This window comes from Mustelus asterias, chromosome 1 (genome assembly GCF_964213995.1).
Source record: "Mustelus asterias chromosome 1, sMusAst1.hap1.1, whole genome shotgun sequence".
NCBI lineage: Eukaryota > Metazoa > Chordata > Chondrichthyes > Carcharhiniformes > Triakidae > Mustelus > Mustelus asterias.
The window spans coordinates 138,784,262-138,810,609 of record NC_135801.1 but is presented as its reverse complement, the minus strand read 5'-3'; the positions used below and the strand labels follow the sequence as shown (position 1 = coordinate 138,810,609).

Sequence of the window (26,348 nt, the reverse complement as noted above, 5' to 3'; positions counted from 1 at the left end):
AAGGTGAAGTCGCATGGGATCAGAGGTGAGCTGGCAAGGTGGATATAGAACTGGCTCAGTCATAGAAGACAGAGGGTAGCAGTGGAAGGGTGCGTTTCTGAATGGAGGGCTGTGACAAATGGCGTTCCTCAGGGATCAGTGTTGGGACCTTTGCTGCTTGTAATATATATAAATGATTTAGAGGAAAATGTAACTGGTTTGATTAGTAAGTTTGCGGACGACACAAAGGTTGGTGGATTTGCGGATAGTGATGAAGACCATCAGAGTTGCAGCAGGATATAGATCGGTTGGAGACTTGGGTGGAGAGATGGCGGATGGAGTTTAATCCGGACAAATCTCAGGTAATGCATTCTGGAAGGTCTAATACAGATAGGAAATATACAGTAAATGGCAGAACCCTTAAGAGTATTGATAGACAGAGGGATTTGGGTGTACAGGTACACAGGTCACTGAAATTGGCAATGCAGATAGAGAAGGTAATCAAGAATGCATACGGCATGCTTGCCTTCATCGGCATTGAGTTTAAAAATTGGCAAGTCATGTTGCAGCTTTATAGAACCTTAGTTAGGCCGCACTTGGAATAGTGTTCATTTCTGGGCATCACACTCCCAGAAAGATGTGGAGGCTTTGGAGAGGGTACAAAAACGATTTACCAGGATGTTGCCTGGCATGGAGGGAATTAGCTATGAGGAGAGATTGGAGAAATTTGGTTTGTTCTCATTGGAACGATGGAAGTTGAGGGGGCAACCTGATAGAAGTCTACAAGATTATGAGAGGCATGGACAGAGTGGATAGTCAGAAGCTTTTTCCCAAGGTGGAAGAGTCAATTAGTAGGGGACATAGGTTTAAGGTGCGAGGGGCAAGATTTAAAAGAGATGTATGAGGCAGGTTTTTTTTTACACAGAAGGTGGTGAGTGCCTGGAACTCGCTGCCGGGGGAGGTAGTGGAAGCAGATATGATAGTGACTTTTAAGGGGCGTCTTGACAAATACATGAATAGGTTGGGAATGGAGGGATATGGTCCCCGGAAGGGGAGGGGGTTTTAGTTCGGTCAGACATAGAACATAGAACATTACAGCGCAGTACAGGCCCTTCGGCCCTCGATGTTGTGCCGACCAGTGGAACCAATCTAAAGCCCCTCTAATCTACACTATTCCAATATCATCCATATGTTTATCCAATAACCATTTGAATGCTCTTAATGTTGACGAGTCCACTACTGCTGCAGGCAGGGCATTCCACGCCCTTACTACTCACTGAGTAAAGAACCTACCTCTGACATCTGTCCTATATCTATCATCCCTCAATTTAAAGCTATGCCCCCTCGTGCTAGCCATCACCGTCCGAGGAAAAAGGCTCTCACTATCCACCCTATCTAATCCTCTGATCATCTTGTATGCCTCTATTAAGTCACCTCTTAACCTTCTTCTCTCTAACGAAAACAACCTCAAGCCCCTCAGCCTTTCCTCATACGATTTTCCCACCATACCAGGCAACATCCTGGTAAATCTCCTCTGCACCCTTTCCAACGCTTCCACATCTTTCCTATAATACGGCGACCAGAACTGTACGTAATACTCCAAATGCAGCCGCACCAGAGTTTTGTACAGTTGCAACATGACCTCCTGGCTCCGAAACTCAATCCCTCTACCAATAAAAGCTAACACACTGTACGCCTTCTTAACAACCCTATCAACCTGGGTGCCAATTTTCAGGGATCTATGCACATAGACACCCAGATCCCTCTGTTCATCCACACTACCAAGTATCTTACCATTAGCCCAGTACTCTGTATTCCTGTTACTCCTTCCAAAGTGAATCACCTCACAGTTTTCCGCATTAAACTCCATTTGCCACCTCTCAGCCCAGCTCTGCAGCTTATCTATGTCCCTCTGTAACCTGCCACTTCCCTCCGCACTGTCTACAACTCCACCGACTTTAGTGTCATCCGCAAATTTACTAACCCATCCTTCTACGCCCTCATCCAGGTCATTAATAAAAATGACAAACAGCAGTGGCCCCAAAACAGATCCTTGCGGTACACCACTAGTAACTGAACTCCAGGATGAATATTTCCCATCAACCACCACCCTCTGTTTTCTTACAGCTAGCCAATTCCTGATCCAAACCACTAAATCACCCTCAATCCCATGTGTCCGTATTTTCTGCAAAAGCTTACCATGGGGAACCTTATCAAATGCTTTGCTGAAATCCATATACACCACATCAACCGCTTTACCCTCATCCATCTCTTTGGTCACCTTCTCAAAGAACTCAATAAGGTTTGTGAGGCACGACCTACCCTTCACAAAACCGTGCTGACTATCCCTAATCAAATTATTCCTTTCTAGGTGATTATAAATCCTATCTTTTATAATCCTTTCCAATACTTTGCCCACAACAGAAGTAAGGCTCACCATTCTATAATTACCAGGGTTGTCCCTACTCTCCTTCTTGAACAGCATGGGTCGGTGCAGGCTGGGGAGGCCGAAGGGCCTGTTCCTATGCTGTAATTTTCTTTGTTCTTTATATGTGTTACTATTACAGAAATACTTTAATTACTTTATAAAAGACTGCCAAAAGGGCAAGGGCTGAGGGGGCCTAGGCAGAGGCGGAGCCAGACCTAGAGGTAGGGGGAGGTAGGAGGGAATGTATGGGGGGAAGTCTGCATGGGGGTGGGGGCTGGTGGCACAGCCGGTGCTTGGAGGCTGAGGCCGGCCATGGTAGGAGGGGGCCAGTCGGGGCTGGCAATGTTGGGGAGGTGGAAGCCAACCAATCTCCCTGTATACAGCGAATGCTCAATAGTCCCCTTGACAGTCCAGTGCCCGCCTCTCGGGCAGGTTTAGATTCCACCCCTCCCAGTGGCATAAATCCCCTGATGGGAATTCATTAAATTCATTAAACTAAGTTTGACTAAAAATAGGCATTTTCAGATGCCGCTGGGAATCTGGGCCTGGGAGACGCAAGCGTGGCGCGAATGCTCGCGGGAATCCTGCGAATCAGCCGATGCGCGATTCTCCCAGATCACTGCGCTAAATTATTAGCGCAGCGGGATGGGAGAATCACCCCTACTATTTTGAATATGGGCGGCACGATGGCGCAGTGGTGAGCATTGTTGCTTCACAGCACCGGGGACCGGGTTCAATTCCGGCCTCTGATGATGTCTATGTGGGTTTCCCCGGATGCTCCGGTTTCCTCCGGTTTAGGTTGATTGACCATGCTAAGTTGCTCCTTATTGTCCCTAGATGTGTAGGTTGGGGGATTACCCATAGTTAATTTATGGGGTTATGGGGACAGGAAGGGGAGAGGGCCTGGGTAAGATTCACTGTCAAAGAGTCATTCGATGGGCCGAATGACCACCTTCTGCACTGTACGATTTCTATGATTTCTATGAAATATGGGGGTTATAGGGATAGGGTTTGGGTGGGATTATTAATGGTGCAGGTTCCATGGGCCCAACGGCCTCCTTCTGCACTGTACGGATTCTATGATTCTATGAAGAACAGAGCAGTTGCTCCCAGTGTACTGGTTAATATTTATCTCTCAATGAAAATCATAAAAGTAAATTAAAAGCAAAATACTGCGGATGCTGGAATCTGAAACAGAAATAGAAAATGCTGGAAAATCTCTGCAGGTCTGACAGCATCTGTGGAGAGAGAGTGGATAGAGCCAATGTTTTGAGTCTGGATGACTCTTTGTCAGAGGCAAAAAATAAATCAATTATCCAGTCGTTATCACATTATTGTTTGTGGGAGTTTGCTGAGCGCAAATTAGTTAACAGATTTCCCAAATTTCAAAAATGACAATATTTCAAAAAGTAATAAAGAACAAAGAACAGTACAGCACAGGAAACAGGCCCTTCGGCTCTCCAAGCCTGTGCCGCTCCTTGGTCCAACAAGACCAATCGTTTGTATCCCTCCATTCCCAGGCTAATGTACTGGTTGTAAGGCTGCATAATGATCTAGACTGATTGGTTGTAAGATGCTTTGAGACATCCGGTGGTCATGAAAAGTTCTACATAAATGTAAATCTTTCTTGCTTTCTGAAAAGCAACATTTACTAGGCTCTGACAAGAACTGTTTTGCTTTTCCATTCTTTCTAATAATTTCATACTTGCCCAAATTATGCACCCTCTGCCACCCTCTCTCCCAAACAATCTAGATCATTATGCAGTTTCTTTGCATTCTTTGCAGTCTACTCTCTTACAAGGTATAGCCACTCAATCTCCTCAATCTAAATGTAGATTATAAATAGCTGAGGCCCAAGCACTGAATCTTGAGGCACTTGACCAGTTGCACCCTGAAATTCTTTCACTTCTTTATTTCCTTTCTCCTACCTCTATGGGGACTCATACTTATTTACTCAAACTTTTCCTTTTAATATACATGCAAAGGCAAGAGACAGAAAGGAAGAATAATCAACATACAGCCTATTGTGACTAGTGATGCCCTCCAGGGATCTGTACTAGGGCCTCAGCGTTTCACTTCATTTATCAATCAATTTATCAGAGGGTGACATGGTGGCACAGTGGTTAGCACTGCTGCCTCACAGCACCAGGTTTGATTCCTGGCTTGGGTCACTGTCTGTGTGGAGTCTGAATGTTCTCCCCATGTCTGCTCCGGTTTTCTTCGGGTGCTCCGGTTTCCTCTCACAGTCTGAAAGACGTGTTGGTTAGGTGCATTGGCCATGTTAAATTCTCCTTCAGTGTACCTGAACAGGTGCCGGAGTGTGGAGATTTGGGGATTTTCACAATAACTTCATTGCAGTGTTAATGTAAGTCCACGTGTGATGCTAACAAATAAATAAACTTTAAAACAATGACTTAGATGAAATAGTAGAAAGCAGTACATTCAAGTTTGCTGATGACACTAAGTAAGGTAGCATACGAAATAATGTAAGGGTTCAATGGTCCGAGGTTCTAAAGAAGAGACATATCAGACTGAAAGGCCAGGATTTAACCGGCTCACCCCGCCCATCGACGCGCGGACTGAGCTGGTAAAATCGCGCGAGAGCTGGGAAATCAAGGTCATGCCCAATTTCTCTGCTCTCGCGATTTTACAAGAGCCAGATTTCAGACAAGGTCAGCTTCTCGCCAGAAATGGGCGAGAGGCTAAATAATTTATTCAGATTTATTTAAGTACTTATTTACATGTGTTTTGTGAGCCTGGCATTGAATTGTTTGGGCTCACTTGCCTTTAACGCCTCATCGGGAGAGGTTCTCTCCAGCGAGGAAAATGCTTGCTCTCCATGAACGGGGAACAGTTGTGTTCACCTTGCTGGTGGAACTGGAGGCCATTGAGGCCCCAGGGGAGGCTGAGGGCAAGAGGTGGTGTCTCTGGCCAGTGTCATCCTGGCAGTGAAATCCTGGCACATTGGCACTGCCAGACTGGCACCTGGCAATTTTCACTGGGCACCTTGACACTGCCCGTTGGATAGTGCCAGTGAGTGGGGCTTATGGGACGGGCCCTGCTGCCAATCTGCAATGCGATCGGATCAAGGGGGAGGGCGCGATCGGTCTGGGCAGCGGCAGAATTTTAAATACTATTTAAATGCTATTAGTGGGCCTGGGACCGAATTCTCTGGGCCCTCTAGCATCTCCCACCCCGCCAGAATGTTTCACTCCAGCGGGGATTACACTAGCTCCCCACTTTCGGGGAACCCAGCGGAATGACCCTGCTGGCTTGAAAGGGGGCAATCAGGGCCCCCCAGGGGTCGGGAAGTTGGGTGGGTGATGCCCCCTGGCAGTGGCAACCTGTGCCCCCTGGCACTGTCCTAGGGGCAAAGTTCCCATGCCCAGGGGGCACCTTGGCACTGCCCACCCGGCATGGGGCAGTGCCAAGGGGGTGGGGCCTATTGGGGTGGGCCTAGGGGCAGGGCCTGTTGAGGGTGGGGCGTAGGGGCAATTGGTGGTGGTGGAGGGTCCTGCTGCCGCTCTGCATTGGGATCCAGTCGGGGCTCCAGGGAGGCCAGCGAGCAGGGTGGCCTGGGAGCGAGGGGTGCGGGACGGTCAGCCACGGTGGTCTTTAGGGGTGTTTGCCTGCAGCGGTGGAATCGTCACTGCAGGGGGGTAGGTCTGGAGATCAGGGCGCTCTGGACTGACGGGGATGGCTGGGCCTGGGAATGGTCAGGGGAGCCACGATCAAGCCGTGGGAGTTTGGGGGGCAGCTCTGCGAAGGCCCATGCTGGCCAGCGATCGAGCTGGCCAGCAAACCAGAGGCTTCGGGGCCACTGCGCATGCACAGAGGCCCGCTGATTTCAGCTCTCCGGTATGAATAGGCCCCGCCCCCTGAAATCTAATGGGATTCTCCTGGTGGCCTCTGCTGTGCAGAGTGTGGGAGTTTCTAGTGTGAACTCCCACAGAAAAAAACAGCGTGAATTACTCCAGTTTTCCCGCGAATTTGACACTTAGAATTTTTTTGGGAGAATCTCTCCCAGTGTAATGGCATCTTTTACGCCCACCTGAGCATCTTGATTTAATGTCTCATTTGAAGGATGGCACCTCCAACAGTGCAATGCTTCCTCCAGAACTGATGAAAACATGAGCAATTTCAGTATATGTTAAGAATATGGCTTATTGTAATGCAATACATATTATCAAAAAGTAAATTTAAGAAAATATTTTAATCTTATTCCTAATGGATTATTTTTGGAGTTATATTGTTTTAAAGAAAATAATTGACTGATTTTTCCCTCTTTTTCACTAGTATTGAAGTAATACGCTTGGGCAGTAGCTTCTATATTGATTGGGATACCAAAATGTATTACCCAAAAAAGAACACTCCTGCATCAGCACGTACTACTACATTAACTGAGGAGCTTGGACAAATCCAGTACATTTTCTCTGATAAAACAGGAACTCTGACGCAGAACATCATGATATTCAACAAATGCACAATTAATGGCAAAATGTATGGTAAGGAACTGCAAAATGCATTTTGTCTAGATGCTTCTGGAAAGCATAATGGAAAATAATTTATGCAGCATTTTCCAGAAATCTTTTTTTATTTGTACATGGGATGTGAATGCTGTGGCTAGGGCAGCATTTACTGTCTTCCCTAATTGTCCATGAGAAGTTGGCCTTGAGGCATCTTCTTGAATCACTGCAATTGATATTGTGTTGGTAAACCCACAGTGATGTTAGGGAGAGAGTTCCAGGATTTTGATCCAGCGACAGTGAAGGATCAGTGATATATTTCCAAGACAATGTTCTGTGACTTGAAGGGGAACTTGTGGGTATGTTGTTCATATGCATGGAAGTACAGAAGACCAGAGGGACCTTGGGGTCCATGTCCAAAGATGCCTGAAGGCAGCAGGACAGACGATTAAGAGGTCAATGGGATACTTGTCTTTATTCGTCGAGGCATAGAATATAAGAGCAGGGAGGCTATAATGGTGCTGTATAAAACCCTTGTTCGGCCATAAAAGAGTACTGTGTGGAACTCTGGTCACCACAATTGGAAGGATGTCATTGCACTAGAAAGGATGCAGAGGAGATTCATCAGCATGTTGGAGTGTTTCAGCTATGAAGAGAAGCTGGTCAGTCTGGGTTGTTTTCCTCAGAGCAGAGAAAGCTAAGGGGGGACCTCACCGGGGTGTACAAAATTATGGGGGACATAGAGGATGGATAGGAAGAAACTTTTCCCCTTAGTGGAGGGGTCACTAATCAGGGGGCTCTCCACATCATAGATTTAAGGACAGGGACTGGAGAGTTAGCGGGTATTTGAGGAAAATCGTTTTCACCCAGATGGCAGTAGGAACCTGGAACTCACTGCCTGGAAGGCTGGTAGACGTGGGAAGCCTCACAACACTTTTAGCTGAGCATTTGAATTGTCATAACACATCAGGCTATGGACCAAATGCTGGAACGTTAGTTTAAATTAAGTTACAGCACGGTGGCACAGTGGTTAGCACTGCCTGCCTCACAGCGCCAGGGATCTGGGTTCGATTTCTGGCTTGGGTCGCTGTCTGTGTGGAGTTTGCACATTCTCCCCGTGTCTGCGTGGGTTTCCTCCGGGTGCTCCGGTTTCCTCCCACAGTCCAAAGATGTGCGGGTTAGGTTGATAGGCCATGCTAAATTGACCCGAGTGTCAGGGGGATTGGAAGGGTAAATACGTGGAGTTATGGGAATAAGTGCCTGGGTGGGATTGTGGTCAGTGCAGACTCGATGGGCCAACTGGCCTCCTTCTGCACTATAGGCATTCTGTGCATTCTATAATACGTGTTTGATGGCCAGCACAGACATGATAGGCTGACAGGCCTTTTTCTGTGCTGTAAAACTCTATGAATCTATGACTCTAATTTCACTGGAAGATCTTTAGAACCCCTGGAGAAATTGAATAAATGGTTAATATTAGTCAGTTGCACTATTTGTCCAAGTATTTCATGAGTTTTGCACTTAAGATGCCAGTGTTGTAGCACTGGAACAACCTGTCAATGGGTGTTGCGAAGTCTGGTGCTCAAATCTTCAGTTCTATTGCTGGCATGCTGTCGGGATCCATAGCCTTTGCAGTACCCAGTACTTTCCGTAATTTCTTGATATTGCGTAGAATCAATTTCAGGAGGAGGTTGAGATGGTTCATCCATGTGGCACTTCTGGCTGAAAATAATTGCAAATACATCAGCCTTCTCTTTTGCACTTAAGTGCTGGGCTGGTCCATTATTGGGATTGAGGATATTTCTGAAGTCTCTTCCTCCTGTTAATTGTTTAATTGTCCACCAATATTCATAACTGGAATTGGCAGAACTGCAGTGCTTTAATCTGATTTGTCGGTTGTGGGATTGCATATCTGTCTATCACATGCTGCTTCAGCTGTTTGGCATTCAGCTGTTTTGCAACTTCACCAAGTTGACACTTCATTTTTAGGTATGCCTGTGCTGCTCCTGGCATGCCCTCCTGCACTCTTCATTGAACTAGGGTTAATCCCTTGGTTTGATGGTAATGGTAGATTAAGAGAACTGGGTGGGCCATGAGGTTATAGATTATAGTTGAATGCAATTCTGTTGCTGCTGAGGCTCACAGAATCTTTTAAATGCCTGATGTTACATTGCTAGTTTTGTTCTGAATCTATCCCATTTGACATAGTGGTAGTGCCACATAGCACGATGCAGGGCATGCTCAGTGTGAAGACAGGACTTCATCTTCACAAGGACTGGACAGTGGCCATTATACGTACTCTATCATGGAGAGATGCGTCTGTGACAGAAAAGCCTAGTAGACTTTTCCTTCTTTTTCCCTCATCACCTGCCACAGACACAGTCGAGCAGACTACAGTCTGTACTGGTGCAACTAAACCATTATTGGTGATAGATGTTGAACAACTCCACCTAGATTCTGTGCTCTTGTCTACCCTCAGTGCCTCTTTTAAGTATTGCTCAACATTGAGGAGTACTGATTTATTAGCTGAGGGGGGGGGGGTGTCACAGGTCGTAACCAGTAGGAGGCTTCCTTGCACATATTTAACCTGATACTGTGAGACTTCATGGGATCTAGACTCCTTTCTGACTGTGCTGTACTGCCTCTGCTGGATCTATTCTACAGTGGGATAGGACATACCTAGGAATGGTGATGGTGGTGTCTTGGACATTGGCTGTAAATCAGGGAGCTATGTTCAGCTCCAGTATGTCATATACTCCGTTTTTACACAAAATGAATGGTTTTGAGTTCTCTTTTAATAAAATTCTAATGTGAATAAGAACGATCATTTGGGACATGCTGCAATGCTGTTCCAAATCTATGTCTGAGCTATAGGATGTGGGAGTTAATGTACAGTGAGACTGTCCTAGCACATACTTCTGTAATAGATGTCTCTGTCTCGAATCTGTTCGCGCACAGGTCATTGTGCAGCACTCAACGGCAGATGGGACATTTGCACTGAATGTGTGCCAACCATTTCATCCTCTTTATCTCCTATCAGATCTTCAGGGTGACAGGACATATTGAGAGCAGTTAGAAAAGCAATTGCAATTGGGAGGAAACCGGAGCACCTGGAGGAAACCATGCAGACACAGGGTGAATGTGCAGACTCACACAGACAGTGACCCAAGTTGGGAATTGAACCCAGGTCCCTGACACTGTGAGGCAGCAGTGCTAACCACTGTGCCACCGTCCTGCCCACATGGAGGAAGAGGAAGAGATGGTCAGAGTTAAAAGGGATAGTGGGAGGCTGGTAGGGTGGGAGGGTGAGGATTCAGCAGTGGTGGGCAAAGGGACGTTGAGGGTTGTTGCAGGGGATAAAGTAAAAGTGGATTCTGGTTGTCGGCAGAATGAGGGGGACATATCCACTGTCACAGCGGTAGGCTCCTCAGCAAGGTAGGGCACATAGACATTCACCTACATGGGATGGAGGGTGATAGGGGCAGGTTTAAGGGTAACTGTGGGGTAGTCAAATGTTACACCTGGGGGTTCAATGGTTATGGAAGGGATGGTATGGGTGATGAGAGGAGGAGTCAAGGTATTGGACTGCCCTTCAAATGTTACACAAACTATGGCCACTCACAACTACAGTAAGAAGACTTCTTACTGTGTTTACCCCAGTCCAACACCGGCATCTTCACATCACTCACAACTATCCAGAGCCTTGTGATAAAGATCTTGAGATGCTGCATTGGAGTTAGCTCTTCAGGGATGGGCAGAATGTAGGTCATTTCAACTGGGCAACCCAAGGGGAACAAAAGTATGTCGCACTTAATGCTCGCGCATTGGAATAGATGGGCTTGTGAAAGGCAAAGCCTCAGTGTGTGCAGGAGGTTTCTTGCACATGGCTTGCAAGGGCCCTGATAAATACCTTTATTTCCCGGCACATACATGATTCCAGCGGAGATAGGTCCAGCCTGCTGTTTCCTCCTGAAGATGGTACGCTCACACAGTCTTAACGGGTAAGAATCACAATGAAATCAAATCAGCCCTGATTAAAGTGAAAATGCAGTCTATTGACAAAACTGCATTGAACAATTAAAGTGCACCTGTGTAACCACATGTGAAAATAGAATTCTTACATTTTTAATACCCTGCCTCCACGTCTAGGTTCTCACCAGACTTCTGCATCAGGGGTTCAGGGAGCCCACTGGCCACTGTGCCTGTTGCCCATGATGAATTTGGCAGGTGGCCTCTTCGTCTGAAGGGCCCTGGGTTACTTTGGGTCTACAGCTCTCGTGCAGTTGCACCTTCTACACTCAGAGGCTGATGGGATCACAGACTGAGGGTATTCCGAAGGACACCACACCTTCTGAGTGGCCTGAATGGAAGTCGTGGGGATGTTTGCCTGCATTTCCTCTTCCCTTTGTGTGCCCTAGGGCCCTTGAGGGGAAGGGGCACTTGAATGGAGGTCAAGTTCCCCTGTCATCCCCTTGCAGACCCACTGTGAAACCTCACCCATGGATACTATGATAAGAGTGCAGGTCAACATGCATCTCCAGCAGAAACTGGTCATTCTGATGGACAAGGACCTCCATGGCATTCGCCATCTTCCTTTTGGAGATCTCCAGGCACACACATATTGCCACCACTTCACCGAGCAGGAGGAGAGACGCCCTCACCTCATGTGCAACTCTGTCAAAGATGCCCACCATTTCTGCTTGATCTCCCACGTCTCCTGCTGCACGCCAAGCATCCTATGTAGGACCAATCTCAGAGGCTCGTCATCTGACTGGTACTTTGCAGGGCCTCCTCCCCAGGAAAGTGTCCGTGCAGTGACCACCAGAATGTGAAAACCTGCCTGAACTATCTTGGAACCCATGGAAGTGTGTGCCTCTGGGCTGGTGAAGGGTCCAGGTGACAGCTGTGATGGTTCTACAATTGAAATATCTTATTCACCCTCATCTTTTTCACTCATCTGTGGGTTGTCAGATATGGTGTACTCAGTCTTGGAGTCTGGCTTTACCCTCTTCTTGCTGGAACAAGAGGAAAGAGTGAGTGATTACATGCGCTGCCTCCAATGTGACACTGCATGAACTGTTGGTTTCTAAGTACAGACATTAAGCTTTGTTTATCAGTGGATGGAGGCCAAACGCCAACCTCACCATCTCCACACGCCCACTCCTGATTCGCTGCTGTCAACTTGGCAGTATTCTCTTCACATGCGTCAGGTACCTGAGCACAGCCATACCCCTTCCTGTCCTCTCTCTTGTGCTTGTTGTGCGGCAATTTGTTCTGCACAAGGAGAAAAAATACCTCCAGAGCATTTGGAATACAGGTGACAAACATGCAGCCAGTTGACAGCAGCAATCCTCAGGCTAATGTCTACCATTTGAAAGCTCCACTGCACCTAGACCATTTGGGTTCTATGGCAGTGCCCTCCAGTACGGTGAACTTATGCATGTCGCACAAATAGGCATGAGGAGGCCTAGCATCTATTGCGCTTGCTGGTGCCCTGTATCCCAGATCCCCCTCTCCCAATTCACAATATGAGCTCTCTGTATGGCAGAGTCAGTGACCTGCAGTCGCCTCTACCTACAGACTAGATCACAGAATCACAGGATTGTTACGACACAGAAGCAGGCCATTAGGCCAATCGTGTTTCTACTGGCTCTCCAAATGAGCATCATGACTTAGTGCCATTTCCCTGCCTTTTCTCTGTACCCATGCACATTGTTCTGATTCAAGTAATCACCTACAGCTTTCTTGAATGCCTTGATTAAACATGCCTCACCACACTTCCAGACAATGCATTCCAGACACGATCCACTCGTTGTGTTTTCTCACATCACATGTGCTTCTTTCGCATATCACTTAAATCTTTGCCCTCATGTTCTTGATCATTTTACGAGCGGGAACAGTTTCTCCCTATCCACTCTGTCTAGCCCACTCATGATTTTGGACATCTCTATCATATCTCTTTTTAACCTTCTTCTTTCCAAGGAGCACAGACCCAACCCCTCCAATCTATCCTCATAGCTGAAGTTCCTCACCTTGGAACCATTTTTGTTCACATTATATATTAATGATTTGGAAGAAGGAACTAAATGTATTATCTCTAAATTTGCAGAAAATACAAAATTGGGTGGGAGTGTGGGCTGTGAGGAGGACGCAGAGATGCTTCAGCTTGATTTGACAGGCTGAGTGAGTCTGCATATGCATGGCAGATGCAGTATAATGTGGATGAATGTGAGGTTATCCACTTTGGCAGTAATAATAGGAAGGCAGATTATTATTTGAATGGGTGTAAATTGAGAGAGGTGGGTACTCTGAGACCTTGGTGCCCTCATGCATTTGTCACTGAAAGTAAGCGTGCAGGTACAGCAGGCTGTAAAGAAGGCAAACGGTATGTTGGCCTTCATAGCGAGAGGATTTGATTATAGAAATAGGGATGTTTAGCTGCAATTGTACAGGATGTTGATAAGGCCGCACCTGGAGCTGTGTGCAGTTTTGGTGTCCTTATCTGAGGAAGGAATGTCTTAGCTATAGAGGGATTGCAGCAAAGGTTTACCAGGCTGATTCCTGGGATGGCAGGTTTGTCTTGTGAGAAGAGACTAAGTCGGTTAGGATTGTATTCATTGGAGGTTAGAAGAGTGCAAGGGGATCTCATAGAAGCTTATAAAATTCTCACAGGATTAGACAGAGTGGATTCAGAAAGAATGTTCCCGATGATACCGGAGGTTGAGGGGTTTGGATTATGTTCCCAGGTTGATACCGGAGATGAGGGGTTTGGATTATGAGGAGAGGCTGAGGAGATTGGGTTTGTACTCGTTGGAGTTTAGAAGGATGAGGGGGGATCTTATGGAGACTTATAAGATAATGCGGGGGCTGGATAGGGTGGAGGCGGAGAGATTCTTTCCACTTAGTAAGGAAGTTAAAACTAGAGGACACAGCCTCAAAATAAAGGGGGGTCGGTTTAAGACAGAGTTGAGGAGGAACTTCTTCTCCCAGAGGGTGGTGAATCTCTGGAATTCTCTGCCCACTGAGGTGGTGGAGGCTACCTCGCTGAATATGTTTAAAGCGCGGATGGATGGATTCCTGATCGGTAAGGGAATTAAGGGTTATGGGGATCAGGCGGGTAAGTGGTACTGATCCACGTCAGATCAGCCATGATCTTATTGAATGGCGGGGCAGGCTCGAGGGGCTAGATGGCCTACTCCTGCTCCTATTTCTTATGTTCTTATGTTCTTATGATGGGGGAGTCCAGAAGTTATCGTTTGAGAATAAGGGGTAAATCTTTTCAGACTGAGGAGAGGAGAAATTTCGTCACCCAGAGAGTGGTGAATCTGTGGAATTCACTGCCACAGGAAGTAGTTGAGGCCAAAATATCTGATTTCATGAAGACATTAGATATAGCTATTGGGGCTAAAAGGATATGGGCGGGGGGGAGGGGGGGGAAGGTGGGATCAGGATATTAAATTTGATGATTAGCCATGATCAAAATGAATGGTGGAGCAGGTTTGAAGGACCAAATGGCTTACTCCTGCTTCTATTTTCTATGTTTCTATGTAAACCTCTCCTGCACTCTCTCCAATATGTTCACATCTTCACCATAGTATGGCGCCCAGAGCTGTATACAATATTCCAGCTGAGGTCTAACTCATGATTAGTATCAGTAATAATGATAAGTTCAGCAAAAACCCCTTGCTTTTGTACTCTCTGACTCTATTAATAAAGCCCAGAATTCCATATTTTATTAACTGCTCTCTCCACCTGTCCTGCCACCTTCAATGATCTCGGTACATATACACCCAGGTCCCTCTGCTCCTGATCCCTTTTAAGAACTTCACCCCTTATTTTATATTGGGGTACATTTTCCTATCACACCCACTGTGGGTATTGTCGTGGGTAGGATGGACAATTTAATGGACCATTATGATCTCCAGGTGGGATTGGAAAATTCATCCCATTGTCTCTTCATGTTCTTCCTACCAAAATGCATCACCTCACATTCTCCGCATTGAATTTCATCTGCCACCTATCTGCCCACTCCACCAACTTGTCTATGTTCCTTTGATGTTCTACCCTGTCCTGTTCACAATTTACAATATTTCCAAGTTTTGTGTGATCTGCAGTATGACTATGATGACTCAGCACTTCATGTTGAGAAGCCCTTTATGCATGGATAGCGCTGATGGTACCCTGAACACTGAGGTGCATCATCCAGATCCAACTTTGAGGTAGATTGGAGCAGCAAAGGGTTTTCCTACTTTGCCAGTGCAAATGAAGTCATTCATCCTTTTCATGCATTGCAGAACTGTCTACTGGTGTATGATTTTCACACTCACCACCCTGGTAACTACCTCCGATGCAGGGTTGGTGAATTGTTGAGCCTCTTCTTTCCATCCCTGGGGTACAGGATGTCTCTCCTCTGCTGCATTTAGCAGTATCTCCAAGGAAATGTCAGTAAATCTGGATGCCAATTCAGCTCAGTGTTTCCGGGCCATTTCCTGGACCGCTGTTCAGATTTGGTAAGAGTAGCTGTCCAGGTTCCTTTTAAATATGGCACCCAGGTATGACAGTAGGGCATGCAACATCCTGCCTACCCACCTTTAGAACATTAGTAAACTCCCGGCTGCATAATTGATGAGTCTAGCATTGCATGATTTGGCACAATTTCTCAGTGGGCTCTTTGGAGGGAAATACTCTCGCTTCCCGTCTCATTCACAGAACTTAGGCCTGGAACAGAAAACCCTGACCTGCAATTCTTTGATGGATGCATCACCTGAAGAATTGTAAGTGAGAAAGACAATTAAGGAAGAAAATAGCAATAAGTTATTATTAAATCCAGTTTTTTGGTAAGCAGAATTGGAAGTGGCATTAAGTTGTATAGTATGTATATGATGCATCTGGATGATTCCTCATTGTCAGATGCAAATCATTACCAACACTAATCTCCATTGTCTTTTAATCACGACTGTCGAGTTTGGTGATATGATTCAAAATGAAAAGTTTATATATTGTGAGATATATATGTACGTTCAATTAATCAATCAGATTGAATGGAAATGTTGAAATTATTTTGTGTTGAAAGCAATATTACATTTAGAATATTTTTCTCTTTACTGACCTGTAAACATTTCTTGCTTTTTTGTGTTCACAGGGCACGTGCACGATTTTTCAGGGCAAAGGACAGATATTACAGCAGTAAGAATTTTTCTTCTTTATCTTAGATTTATTATGTACCACATAACATAGAGTAAAAGTATGTATGAAACCATGTAATTTATGCTATAATCAATCCTCTACAAACATTCCAAAGAACATGCTGGGCAATTAGAGTTTTACAGGATATGACCGAAGCACCATCATACAATGCTATTAATTCAATTGCAGTGACAACAACAAAATTTTCAAGGTATTGGTTTGATACTTAGTTACAGGATCAGAAGATATACAAATGAAACTATAATCATGCCTGGAGTTTTATTTTCAGCATTTCTAGATGTTTTTTAAATCCTACTTATTGAACCTATCCATTAAGACTCGGAGTAGAGTTTCAAGTTCTATTTTTTTCATCCGCCAGGGTGAAATTTGTGAGATAGTTGAAATAAGAACAGAAAATGCTAGAAATACTCTGCATATGAGGCAGCATTTGCGGAGAGATAAAAATGGAGTTCAGTTCTTGTGACCTTTCATCAGAACATTTTGATATCCTGTTTTGTCTCCACAAATGTTGCCTGACCTACTGAGTATTTCCAGCATTTTCCGTTTTTGCTTCAGATTTCCAGCAGCTACAGTATTTAGCTTTTCTATTTGTGAGATGGTTGTCCCTGTTACCATTGCTTCAAACTAACTCTTTTTGAAACTTTCCCTGAACGTTCTGGCTGAGATGATCCAGTGTTGCAATATTTTAGGCCCATTGTATTCTGCCAGTGTATGGTGGGATGCCCACTGTCTAGCATTGTCCATAGTAAATTCTGTTGCACACTCAAAGATGTTAAATCTGGAAAGTTTATTTGCTGTCCTGGGGATTCAATCTTCTAAGTCTATATAAGGTGGGATGGGCATTGGTTTGGTTTTATAGCAGGTGGCTTTTTCCTGCCCAGTACCTGATTTGAACTAGATGCCTTATTGTCTGGTATTTTTATTTAGAAGCAATAGTTTCCACCTTTTAGAACAAAGAACAAAGAAAATTACAGCACAGGAACAGGCCCTTCGGCCCTCCAAGCCTGCACTGACCATGCTGCCCGACTGAACTAAAATCCCCTACCCTTCCAGGGACCATATCCCTCAATTCCCATCCTATTCATGTATTTGTCAAGACGTCCCTTAAAAGTCACTATCATATCTGCTTCCACTACCTCCCCTGGCAGCATGTTCCAGGCACTCACCACCCTTTATGAAAAGAAACTTGCCTCGTACATCACCTTTAAACCTTGCCTCTCATACCTTAAACCTATGCCCCCTAGTAATTGACTCTTCCACCATAGGAAAAAGCTTCTGACTATCCACTCTGTCCATGCCCTTCATAATCTTGTAGATTTCTATCAAGTCGTCCCTCAATCTCCGTCGTTCTAGTGAGTTCAAGCCAAGTTTCTCCAACCTCTCCTCATAGCTAATGCCCTCCATACCAGGCAACATCCTGGTAAATCTTTTCTGTACCCTCTCCAATGCCTCCACATCTTTCTGGTAGTGTGGCGACCAGAATTGAACACTATATTCCAAGTGCGGCCTAACTAAGGTACTATAAAGCTGCAACATGACTTGCCAATTTTTAATCTCAGTTCCTTGGCCGATGAAGGCAAGCATGGCGTATGCCTTCTTGACTACCTTCTCCACCTGCGTTGACACTTTCAGTCACTTGTGTACTGTACACCCAGATCCCTCTGCATATCAATACTCTTAAGGCCTCTGCCATTTACTGTATATTTCCTCTCTGTATTAGACCTTCCAAAGTGCATTACCTCACATTTGTCTGGATTAAACTCCGCCTGCCATCTCTCCGCCCAAGCCTCCAACTGATCTATATTCTTCTGTATCCTCTGATGGTCCTCATCGCTATCCGCAAATCCACCAATCTTTGTGTTGTCTGCAAACTTACAAATCAAACCAGTTACATTTTCCTCCAAATCATTTATATATGTTACAAACAGCAAAGGTCCCAACACTGATCCCTGAGGAACGCCACTTGTCACTGCCCTCCATTCAGAAACGCATCCTTCCACTGCTACCCTCTGTCTTCTAAGACCGATCCAGTTCTGTATCCACTTGCCAGCTCACCTCTGATCCCATGCGACTTCACCTTTTGCACCAGTCTCCATGAGGGACCTTGTCAAAGGCCTTACTGAAGTCCATGTAGACAACATCCACTGCCCTACCCTCATCAATCATCTTCGTTACTCCCTCAAAAACTCATTCAAGTTAGTGAGGCACGACCTCCCCTTCATAAAATTACGTTGCTAATACGTCCAGTTATTTTCAAGTGGGAGCAAATCCTGTCTCGAAAAATCCTCTCCAATAATTTTCTTATCACTCATGTCAGGCTCACCGGCCAGTAATTACCTGGATTATTCTTGCTACCCTTCTTAAACAAAGGAACAACATTGGCTATTCTCCAATCCTCTGGGACCTCCCCTGTAGCCAGTGAGGATACAAAGATTTCTCTCAAGGCCCCAGCAATTTCCTCCCTTGCTTCTTTCAGTATTCTGGGGTATAATCCCATCAGGCCTTGGGAACTTGTCTACCTTAATGTTTCTCAAGACCCCCATTACCTCCTCCTTTTTGATCTCAATATGACTCAAACTATCTACACACCCTTTCCCAGACTCATCATCCACCAAGTCCTTCTCTTTGGTGAATACTGGCGCAAAGTACTCATTTAATACCTCGCCCATTTCCTCTGGCTCCACGCATAGATTCCCTCCACTGTCCTTGAGTGGGCCAACCCTCTCCCTGGTTACCCTCTTGCCCTTTACATATGTATAAAAGGCCTTGGAATTTTCCTTAATCCTGCTGGATTTTTCGTGACCCCTTTTAGCTCTCCTTACTCCTTGCTTAAGTTTCTTTCTACTTACCTTGTATTCCACACTTGCTTCGTATGTCCTCAGCCTCTTAGCTTTGACAAATGCTGCTTTTTCCTCTTTAACTAGGCTCACAATATCTCTTGTTATCCAAGGTTCCCAAAACTTGCCTTACTTATCCTTCACCCTTACAGGAATGTGCCAGTCCTGAATCCCTGTCAACTTACACTTGAAAGCCTCCCACATACCAGACGTGGATTTGCCCTCAAACATTTGCCTCCAGTCTACATTCTTCAGTTCTTGCCTAATATTGTTGTAATTAGCCTTCCTCCAATTTAGCACCTTCACTTGAGGACTACACTTATCTTTTTCCCCAGTACCTTAAAGTTTACTGAGTTGTGATCACTGTTCCCGAACTGCTCCCCTACTGAAACGTTGACCACCGGGCTGGGCTCATTCCCCAATACCAGCTCCAGTACGTCCCCTTCCCTAGTTGGACTATCTTCATACTGTTTCAAGAGGCCCTCCTCGATGCTCCTTACGAACTCTGCTCCATCCACACCCCTAGCACTAAATGAGTCCCAGTCAATATAGGGAAAGTTAAAATCTCCCACCACAACAACCCTGCTACTTTTACACTTTGCCAAAATCTGCCTACATATCTGTTCCTCTATCTCCCGCTGGCTGTTGGGCAGCCTATAGTAAATCCCCAACATTGTGACTACACCCTTCCTATTCCTGAGCTCTACCCATATTGCCTCGCTGTATGAACCCTCCGAGGTGTCCTCCCGCAGAACAGCTCTTCTCCTTAACCAGTAGTGCAACTCCCCCACCCATTTTACAAACCCCTCTGCCCGCCTGAACCATCTGTATCCTGGAACGTTAAGCTGCCAATCCTGTCCTTCCCTTAACCAAGTCTCTGTAATAGCAACATCATAGGTAGAAAGTTAAAAAGCAGGATTTTTTTGCTGACTCCTTTTCACGTTTACATCATGATTCCAAAAAGCCCTTCACAATTTCATTTAGGTATTTCCAACATTTCTAGGCACAGCTTATTTTCAGGCCTGTCCACTAAGCATCTGTCAAGATAATAAAACGGAAAATGTCTGTTTTTATTTCAGATTTCCAACATCTGCATTATTTTGCTTTTATTTTATTTCCTGTTAAGAGTTAGGTCAGGAGTGTGTCAGAAGAGCTGAAGACTTTTGTCCGTATACTTGGGAAAAATTGGAACAATTGGAAGCAGAAAACTTTTAACATCTGTTAAATTATATTCAAATCATTTGGGCTAATAATATGCACAGTGAAGTTATGCTAAAAAAAATGTGGTGAACAGAATTCTTCAGGTTAACAAATTAAGTGAGATGCGAAACGGCCTGCACAAATCTTGAAGGGAAAGGCGTTTTAGTAGGACGAATACAAGAAAATGAAGAAAAAAGTTAAAAGGCTGTTCAGATGGGCAAAAAGAGATCTGGAGAAAAGCGAACACACTTAATTAGAAACATGGAAAATAGGAACAGGAGTAGGCCATTCTGTCCTTCGAGCCTGCTCTGCCATTCATGGCTGATCATGGCTGATCAGCTCAATAGCCTGATCCCACTCTTTTATCTCAAGAGTTATATCCATTCCCTTCTTGAAAGCATGCAGTGATTTGGTCACAACTCTTTTCTGTGGTAGCGAATTCCACAGGCCCACCACTCTATGGGTGAAGAAATTTCTCATCTCAGTCCTAAAAGGTTTACCCCCTTATCCTTAGACTGTGATGCCTGGTCTGGACTTCCCCACCTTTGGGAACATTCATCCTACATCCTCCCTATCTAGTCCTATTAGAATTTTAAAATTTTCTATGAGATCCCCCCTCATTCTCCTGAACTCCAGCAAATTTAACCGACTTAATCTCTCCTCAATGTCAGTCCTGCCATCCCAGGAATTAGTGCGGTAAACCTTTGCTGCACTCCTGTGGCAAGAACATCCTTCCTCGGATAAGGAGACCAAAACTCCACACAATATTCCAGTGTGGCCTCACCTGTATAGTTGCAGCAAGACATCCTAGCTCCTGTATTCAAATCCTCTTGCTCTAAAGGCCAATATACCATTTGCCTTCTTTACTGCCTGCTGCACCTGCATACACTTAAAAAATATATATTTTTATCATTCATGAGATTTGATTAACGCTACGTTTGTTGTTCAACCAAACTGGACTTGAGAAGGGCTGCAGATAACAACAGCATGTATTTTATATTTATTTAGCACATTTAATACAATGAAATGCCCCAAGGTGCTTCACAGAAGCACTTTAAAACAAAGTATGATACCTAGCTACATAAGGAGATATTAGGTCGGATAACCAAGCACGTGATCAAAAAGGAGGGTTTTAAGAAGGACGCAAGAGAGGAGAGAGATGTAGGGAGAAAATTGCAGAGCTTGGGGCTTAGGCAACTGAAGGCACATCCACGATGGCCTAGTGGTATTATTGCTAGACTGTTAATCCAGAAATTCAGCTAATGTTCTGAGGACCCGCGTTCGAATCCTGCTGCGGCAGGTGGTAGAATTCAAATTCAATAAAAAATATCTGAATTAAGAATCTACTGATGACTATGAAACCATTGTCGATTGTCAGAAAAACCCATCTGGTTCACTAATGCCCTTTAGGGAAAGAAAATCTGCCGTCCTTATCCGGTCTGGCCTACATGTGACTCCATTGCCACAGCAATGTGGTTGACTCTCAACTGCCCTCTGAAATAGCCTAGCAAGCCACTCAGGTCAGAGGCAACTAGGGATGGGCAACAAATGCTGGCCAGCCAATGATACACATGTCCCACGTATGAATAAAAAAAGTATTATATTATAAGGGAAATGTAGAGTATTCATTAGTTGAATTCTTTCACAATGGTTGAAGTACTACAGGGGAGGTGGTAACATAGTGCTATTGTCACTAGACTACTAATCTAGAGACCCAGGGTAATGCTCTGGGGACCCAGCTTCGAATCCCAACATAGCAAATGATGAAATTTGAATGCAATATAAAAAAATCTGGATTTAACTGTCTAAAATTGTTGATTATTGTAAAAATCCATTTGGTTCACCAACCTTTCTTTCGGGAAATCTGTCATCCTTACCTGGTCTGGCCTACATGTAACTCCGAAATGGGTGTGTTGGAGTCAATTGAGATGTTAAAATTTTACAAAATCTCAAACCTGATCTCAACCTGCCTCACAACCTTTCACTTCTTGGCTTAACAGAAGCAGGATACGGGGAAGGACAGACAATCCACTCCCAGGAGTTGGATTAACAATTTATTTTAATGAGGTTGGCAATCTCATATTTAACCTACTTATTAGGTTTAACCCTGGCCACCCACATCTTGGCAGGCCAAGGAAGGTGAGGACAATTTGGCGAGAGAATTGCTTCTAAATTATAGAATCCTACAGTGCAGAAGGAGGCCATTCAGCCCATCGTGTCTGCACCGACCACAAGCCCACCCAGGCCCTATCCCCATAACCCATGCACTTACCCTAGCTAGTCCCCCTGACACTAAGGGGCAATTTAGCATGGTCAATCCACCTAACCCGCAAACCGGAGCACCCGGAGGAAACCCACACAGACACAGGGAGAATGTGCAAACTCCACACAGACAGTGACCCAAGCCGGGAATCGAACCCAGGTCCCTGGTGCTGTGGGCAGCAGTGCTAACCACTGTGCTATTATAGAAATCATAGAAACCCTACAATGCAGAAGGAGACCATTCGGCCCATCGAGTCTGCACCGACCACAATCCCACCCAGGCCCTACCTCCACATATTTTACCCACTAATCCCTCTAACCTACGCATCCCAGGACTCCAAGGGGCAATTTTTTTAACCTGGCCAATTAACCTATGTACAGGGTGCCTAGGGTCTTTGATTATGCAGGCTGCTCTCCTGAGGCAGTGGGAGGTGTGGACGGAGTCAATGGATAGGAGGCTGATTTGCTGAGCTATGTTCACAACCCTTTGTAGTTTCTTACGGTCTTGATCAGAGCAGGAGCCATGCCAAGCTGTGATACAATCGGATAGGATGCTTTCTGTGGCGCATCTGTAAAAAGTGATGAGAGTCATCGTGGACAAGCTGAATTTCCTTAGCCTTCTGAGAGAGTTGAGATGTTCATGAACTTAGAATCACAGAATCCCTACAGTGCAGAAGGAGGCAATTAACCACCTGTCGGTGGTTAATGGAGGTTCATGTGTGCTTGCCTGATCCCCTCCCCCCACCCCCGAAATGGCAATCTTTCTTTCTTCCCTTGGATCCTCCCATACCAAGACTTCCTGGAATCATGTTAGCATCTTCTCTGTGCCCCCTGTCCCTCACAAAATCAGGAATTGAACTTTGTTCCCAGGGTTCGTCACCACCACCAAATTCTCAGTAGAAGATAGTGCTTCGAAAGGTTTTATCATGGCATTCATCAACTCCAGTCTTCCAGATTGCCTGACCCCACTACAGTTTGCCTGTCATCTCAACAGGCCCACAGCGGATGCCATCTCCCTGGCCCTACACTCAACCGTGGAACACCTGGATAACAAGGACACTTATGTCAGACTGCTGTTTATTGACTACAGCTCAGCTTTCAACACCATAATTCCAACAAAACTTATCTCCAAACTCCATGCCCTAGGGCTCTGCTTCTCCCTCTGAGAGTGGATCCTTGACTTCCTAACCCATAGACTGCAATCAGTAAGGATAGGGAACAACACTTCATCGACTTCAGGAAATGTAGTGGAGGACAAGTCCCTGTCTACGTCAACGGTGATGAAGTGGAGATGGTCAAGAGTTTCAGGTTTCTAGGTGTTCAGATCATAAACATTCTGTCCTGGATCCTCCAAGCTGACACTATAGTTAAGTAAGCATTAGGGTGGCTCAGGAGCTAGGTCTTGCTGCAACTATACAGGGCCTGGGTGGGATTGTGGTCGGTGCAGACTCGATGGGCTGAATGGCCTCCTTCTGCACTGTAGGGATTCTGTGATTCTAAGTTCATGAACATCTCAACTCTCTCAGAAGGCTAAGGAAATTCAGCTTGTCCACGATGACTCTCATCACTTTTTACAGATGCGCCACAGAAAGCATCCTATCCGATTGTATCACAGCTTGGCATGGCTCCTGCTCTGATCAAGACCGTAAGAAACTACAAAGGGTTGTGAACATAGCTCAGCAAATCAGCCTCCTATCCATTGACTCCGTCCACACCTCCCACTGCCTCAGGAGAGCAGCCTGCATAATCAAAGACCCTAGGCACCCTGTACATACTCTCTTCCACCTTCTTCTGTTGGGGAAACAAAACACAAGTGTGAAAACACATATCAACAGACTCAAGAACAGCTTCTTCCCTGCTGCCATCAGACTTTTGGATGGTCCTATCATATGTTAAGCTACTCTTTCTCTTCACACTATCTGTAACTGTAATACTACATTCTGCATCCTATCATAATCCTTTTTTCCCTATGTACTTAGGGTCGGCACGGTGACACAGTGGTTAGCACTGCAGCCTTACAGTGCCAGGGACCCGGGTTCAATTCCGGCCTCGGGTGACTGTGGAGTTTGCACGTTATCCCTGTGTCTGTGTGGGTTTCCTCCAGATGCTCCGGTTACCTCCCACAGTCCAAAGATGTGCAGGTTAGGTTGACTGGCCATGGTAAATTCCCCCTTAGTGTTAGGGGGGGCTAGCAGGGTAAATATGTGAGGTTAAGGGGATAAAGCCTGGGTGGGATTGTTGTCGGTACAGGCTTTATGGACCAAATGGCCTCTTTCTGCACTGTAGGGATTCTATGATTCTATTCTCAATGATTGGTGGCATAGTGGACAGTGAGGAAGGTTATCTAGGATTGCAACGGGATCTTGATCAATTGGGTCAGTGGGCTGACGAATGGCAGATGGAGTTTAATTTAGTTAAGTGCGAGCTGATGCATTTTGGTAGATCGAACCAGGGTAGGACTTACTCAGTTAATGGTAGGATGTTGGGGAGAGTTATAGAACAAAGAGATCGAGGGATACAGGTTCATAGCTCCATGAAAGTGGAGTCACAGGTGGACAGAGTGGTGAAGAAGGCATTCTGCATACTTGGTTTCATTGGTCAGAACATTGAATACAGGAGTTGGGACGTCTTGTTGAAGCTGTGCAAGACATTGGTAAGGCCACACTTGGAATACTGTGTACCGTTCTGGTCACCCTATTATAAAAAGGATATTAGTAAACTAGAAAGAGTGCAGAAAAGATTTACTAGGAAGCTACCGGTATTTGATGGTTTGAGTTATAAGGAGAGGCTGGATAGACTGGGACTTTTTTCTTTGGAGCGTAACAGGCTGATCTTATAGAAGTCTATAAAATAATGAGGGGCATAGATCAGCTAAAGATAGTCAATATCTTTTCCCAAAGGTAGGGGAGTCTAAAACTAGAGGGCATAGGTTTAAGGTGAGAGGGAAGAGATACAAAAGTGTCCGGAGGGGTAATTTTTTCACAAAGAAGGTGGTGAATATCTGGAGCAGGCTGCCAGAGGTAGTAGTAGAGGCGGGTACAATTTTATCTTTTAAAAAGCATTTAGATAGTTACATGGATAAGATGGGTATCGAGTGATATGGGCCAAACGTGGGCAATTGGGACTAGCTTAATGATTTTAAAAAATGGGGCAACATGGACAAGTTGAGCCGAAGGGCATATTTCCATGTTGTAAACCTCAAAGACTCTATGACTTCATGAACTGTGTGTTTTGCCTGTATAGCGCACAAGAAACAATACTTTTCACTGTATCTCAGTACCTGTGACAATAAGTCAAATCAAATCAAATTGCAGGTTTCCTACCTACTGCTGTAACCTGTCTAAGCGCGTACCCAGCCCAACTGGAAGTGTAGCTTTTCAATCAGGCTGATTCCAAGCAGGGATTCTAGCAAAGGAAATTTTGTACACTCCCTGCTGTGAGTTAAAATCCCATAGCATTCAGAGAGACCTAGTCTTCTGGATTCCCACCCAGAACTTCACCTACACAGCCCATTACTTAAAATTTTACGATATGAGTTAACGCAAACAAATATAGGTTCAAATCAGTAAATTATAAAGGTTAGGATTAATAGCAGAAAATCTTTCTTTGCGTAAAGAGTGATCAACACTTGCAGGTGAGTTCCAGATAAAGAGGTGGAGGGAAAATCCCTGTAATAATTTAAGAAACAATTATGTGCTATAATGGGGTGATATTAGGACTATTTATGATGGATGTATCCAAATGGTATAAGTGGCCTTGTCCGTAATTGTTGTGTGATTGAATGAAAATTTAAAAATATAATCTATTCCAATAGGTACAATATTAGTTTTGCTAAGATTATTTGGTAATTCTGCTGGTATTCAACTTGAACTGTGTGAAATTGGCAGAACCCAGAGAGAAATCAATAGAGACTGACTTGTGCTGGCCAGTCTCTTAGAAACTCTGATTCCCATACAAGAGAAATGATAA

General features: G+C 45.0%; 1 protein-coding gene across 2 annotated transcripts in view; it reads left to right on the top strand.

Annotated features, from left to right (window-relative positions):
• Window positions 1-26,348, top strand: part of LOC144500941 (phospholipid-transporting ATPase ID-like) — a 222,035-nt gene that overhangs the window by 103,206 nt on the left and 92,481 nt on the right. For both annotated transcript variants that reach the window (XM_078224474.1, XM_078224515.1), the window contains 2 exons: window positions 6,704-6,912; window positions 16,016-16,059. In XM_078224474.1, coding sequence (XP_078080600.1) covers window positions 6,704-6,912; window positions 16,016-16,059 — 253 coding nt within the window. The remainder of the gene's footprint in view (window positions 1-6,703; window positions 6,913-16,015; window positions 16,060-26,348) is intronic.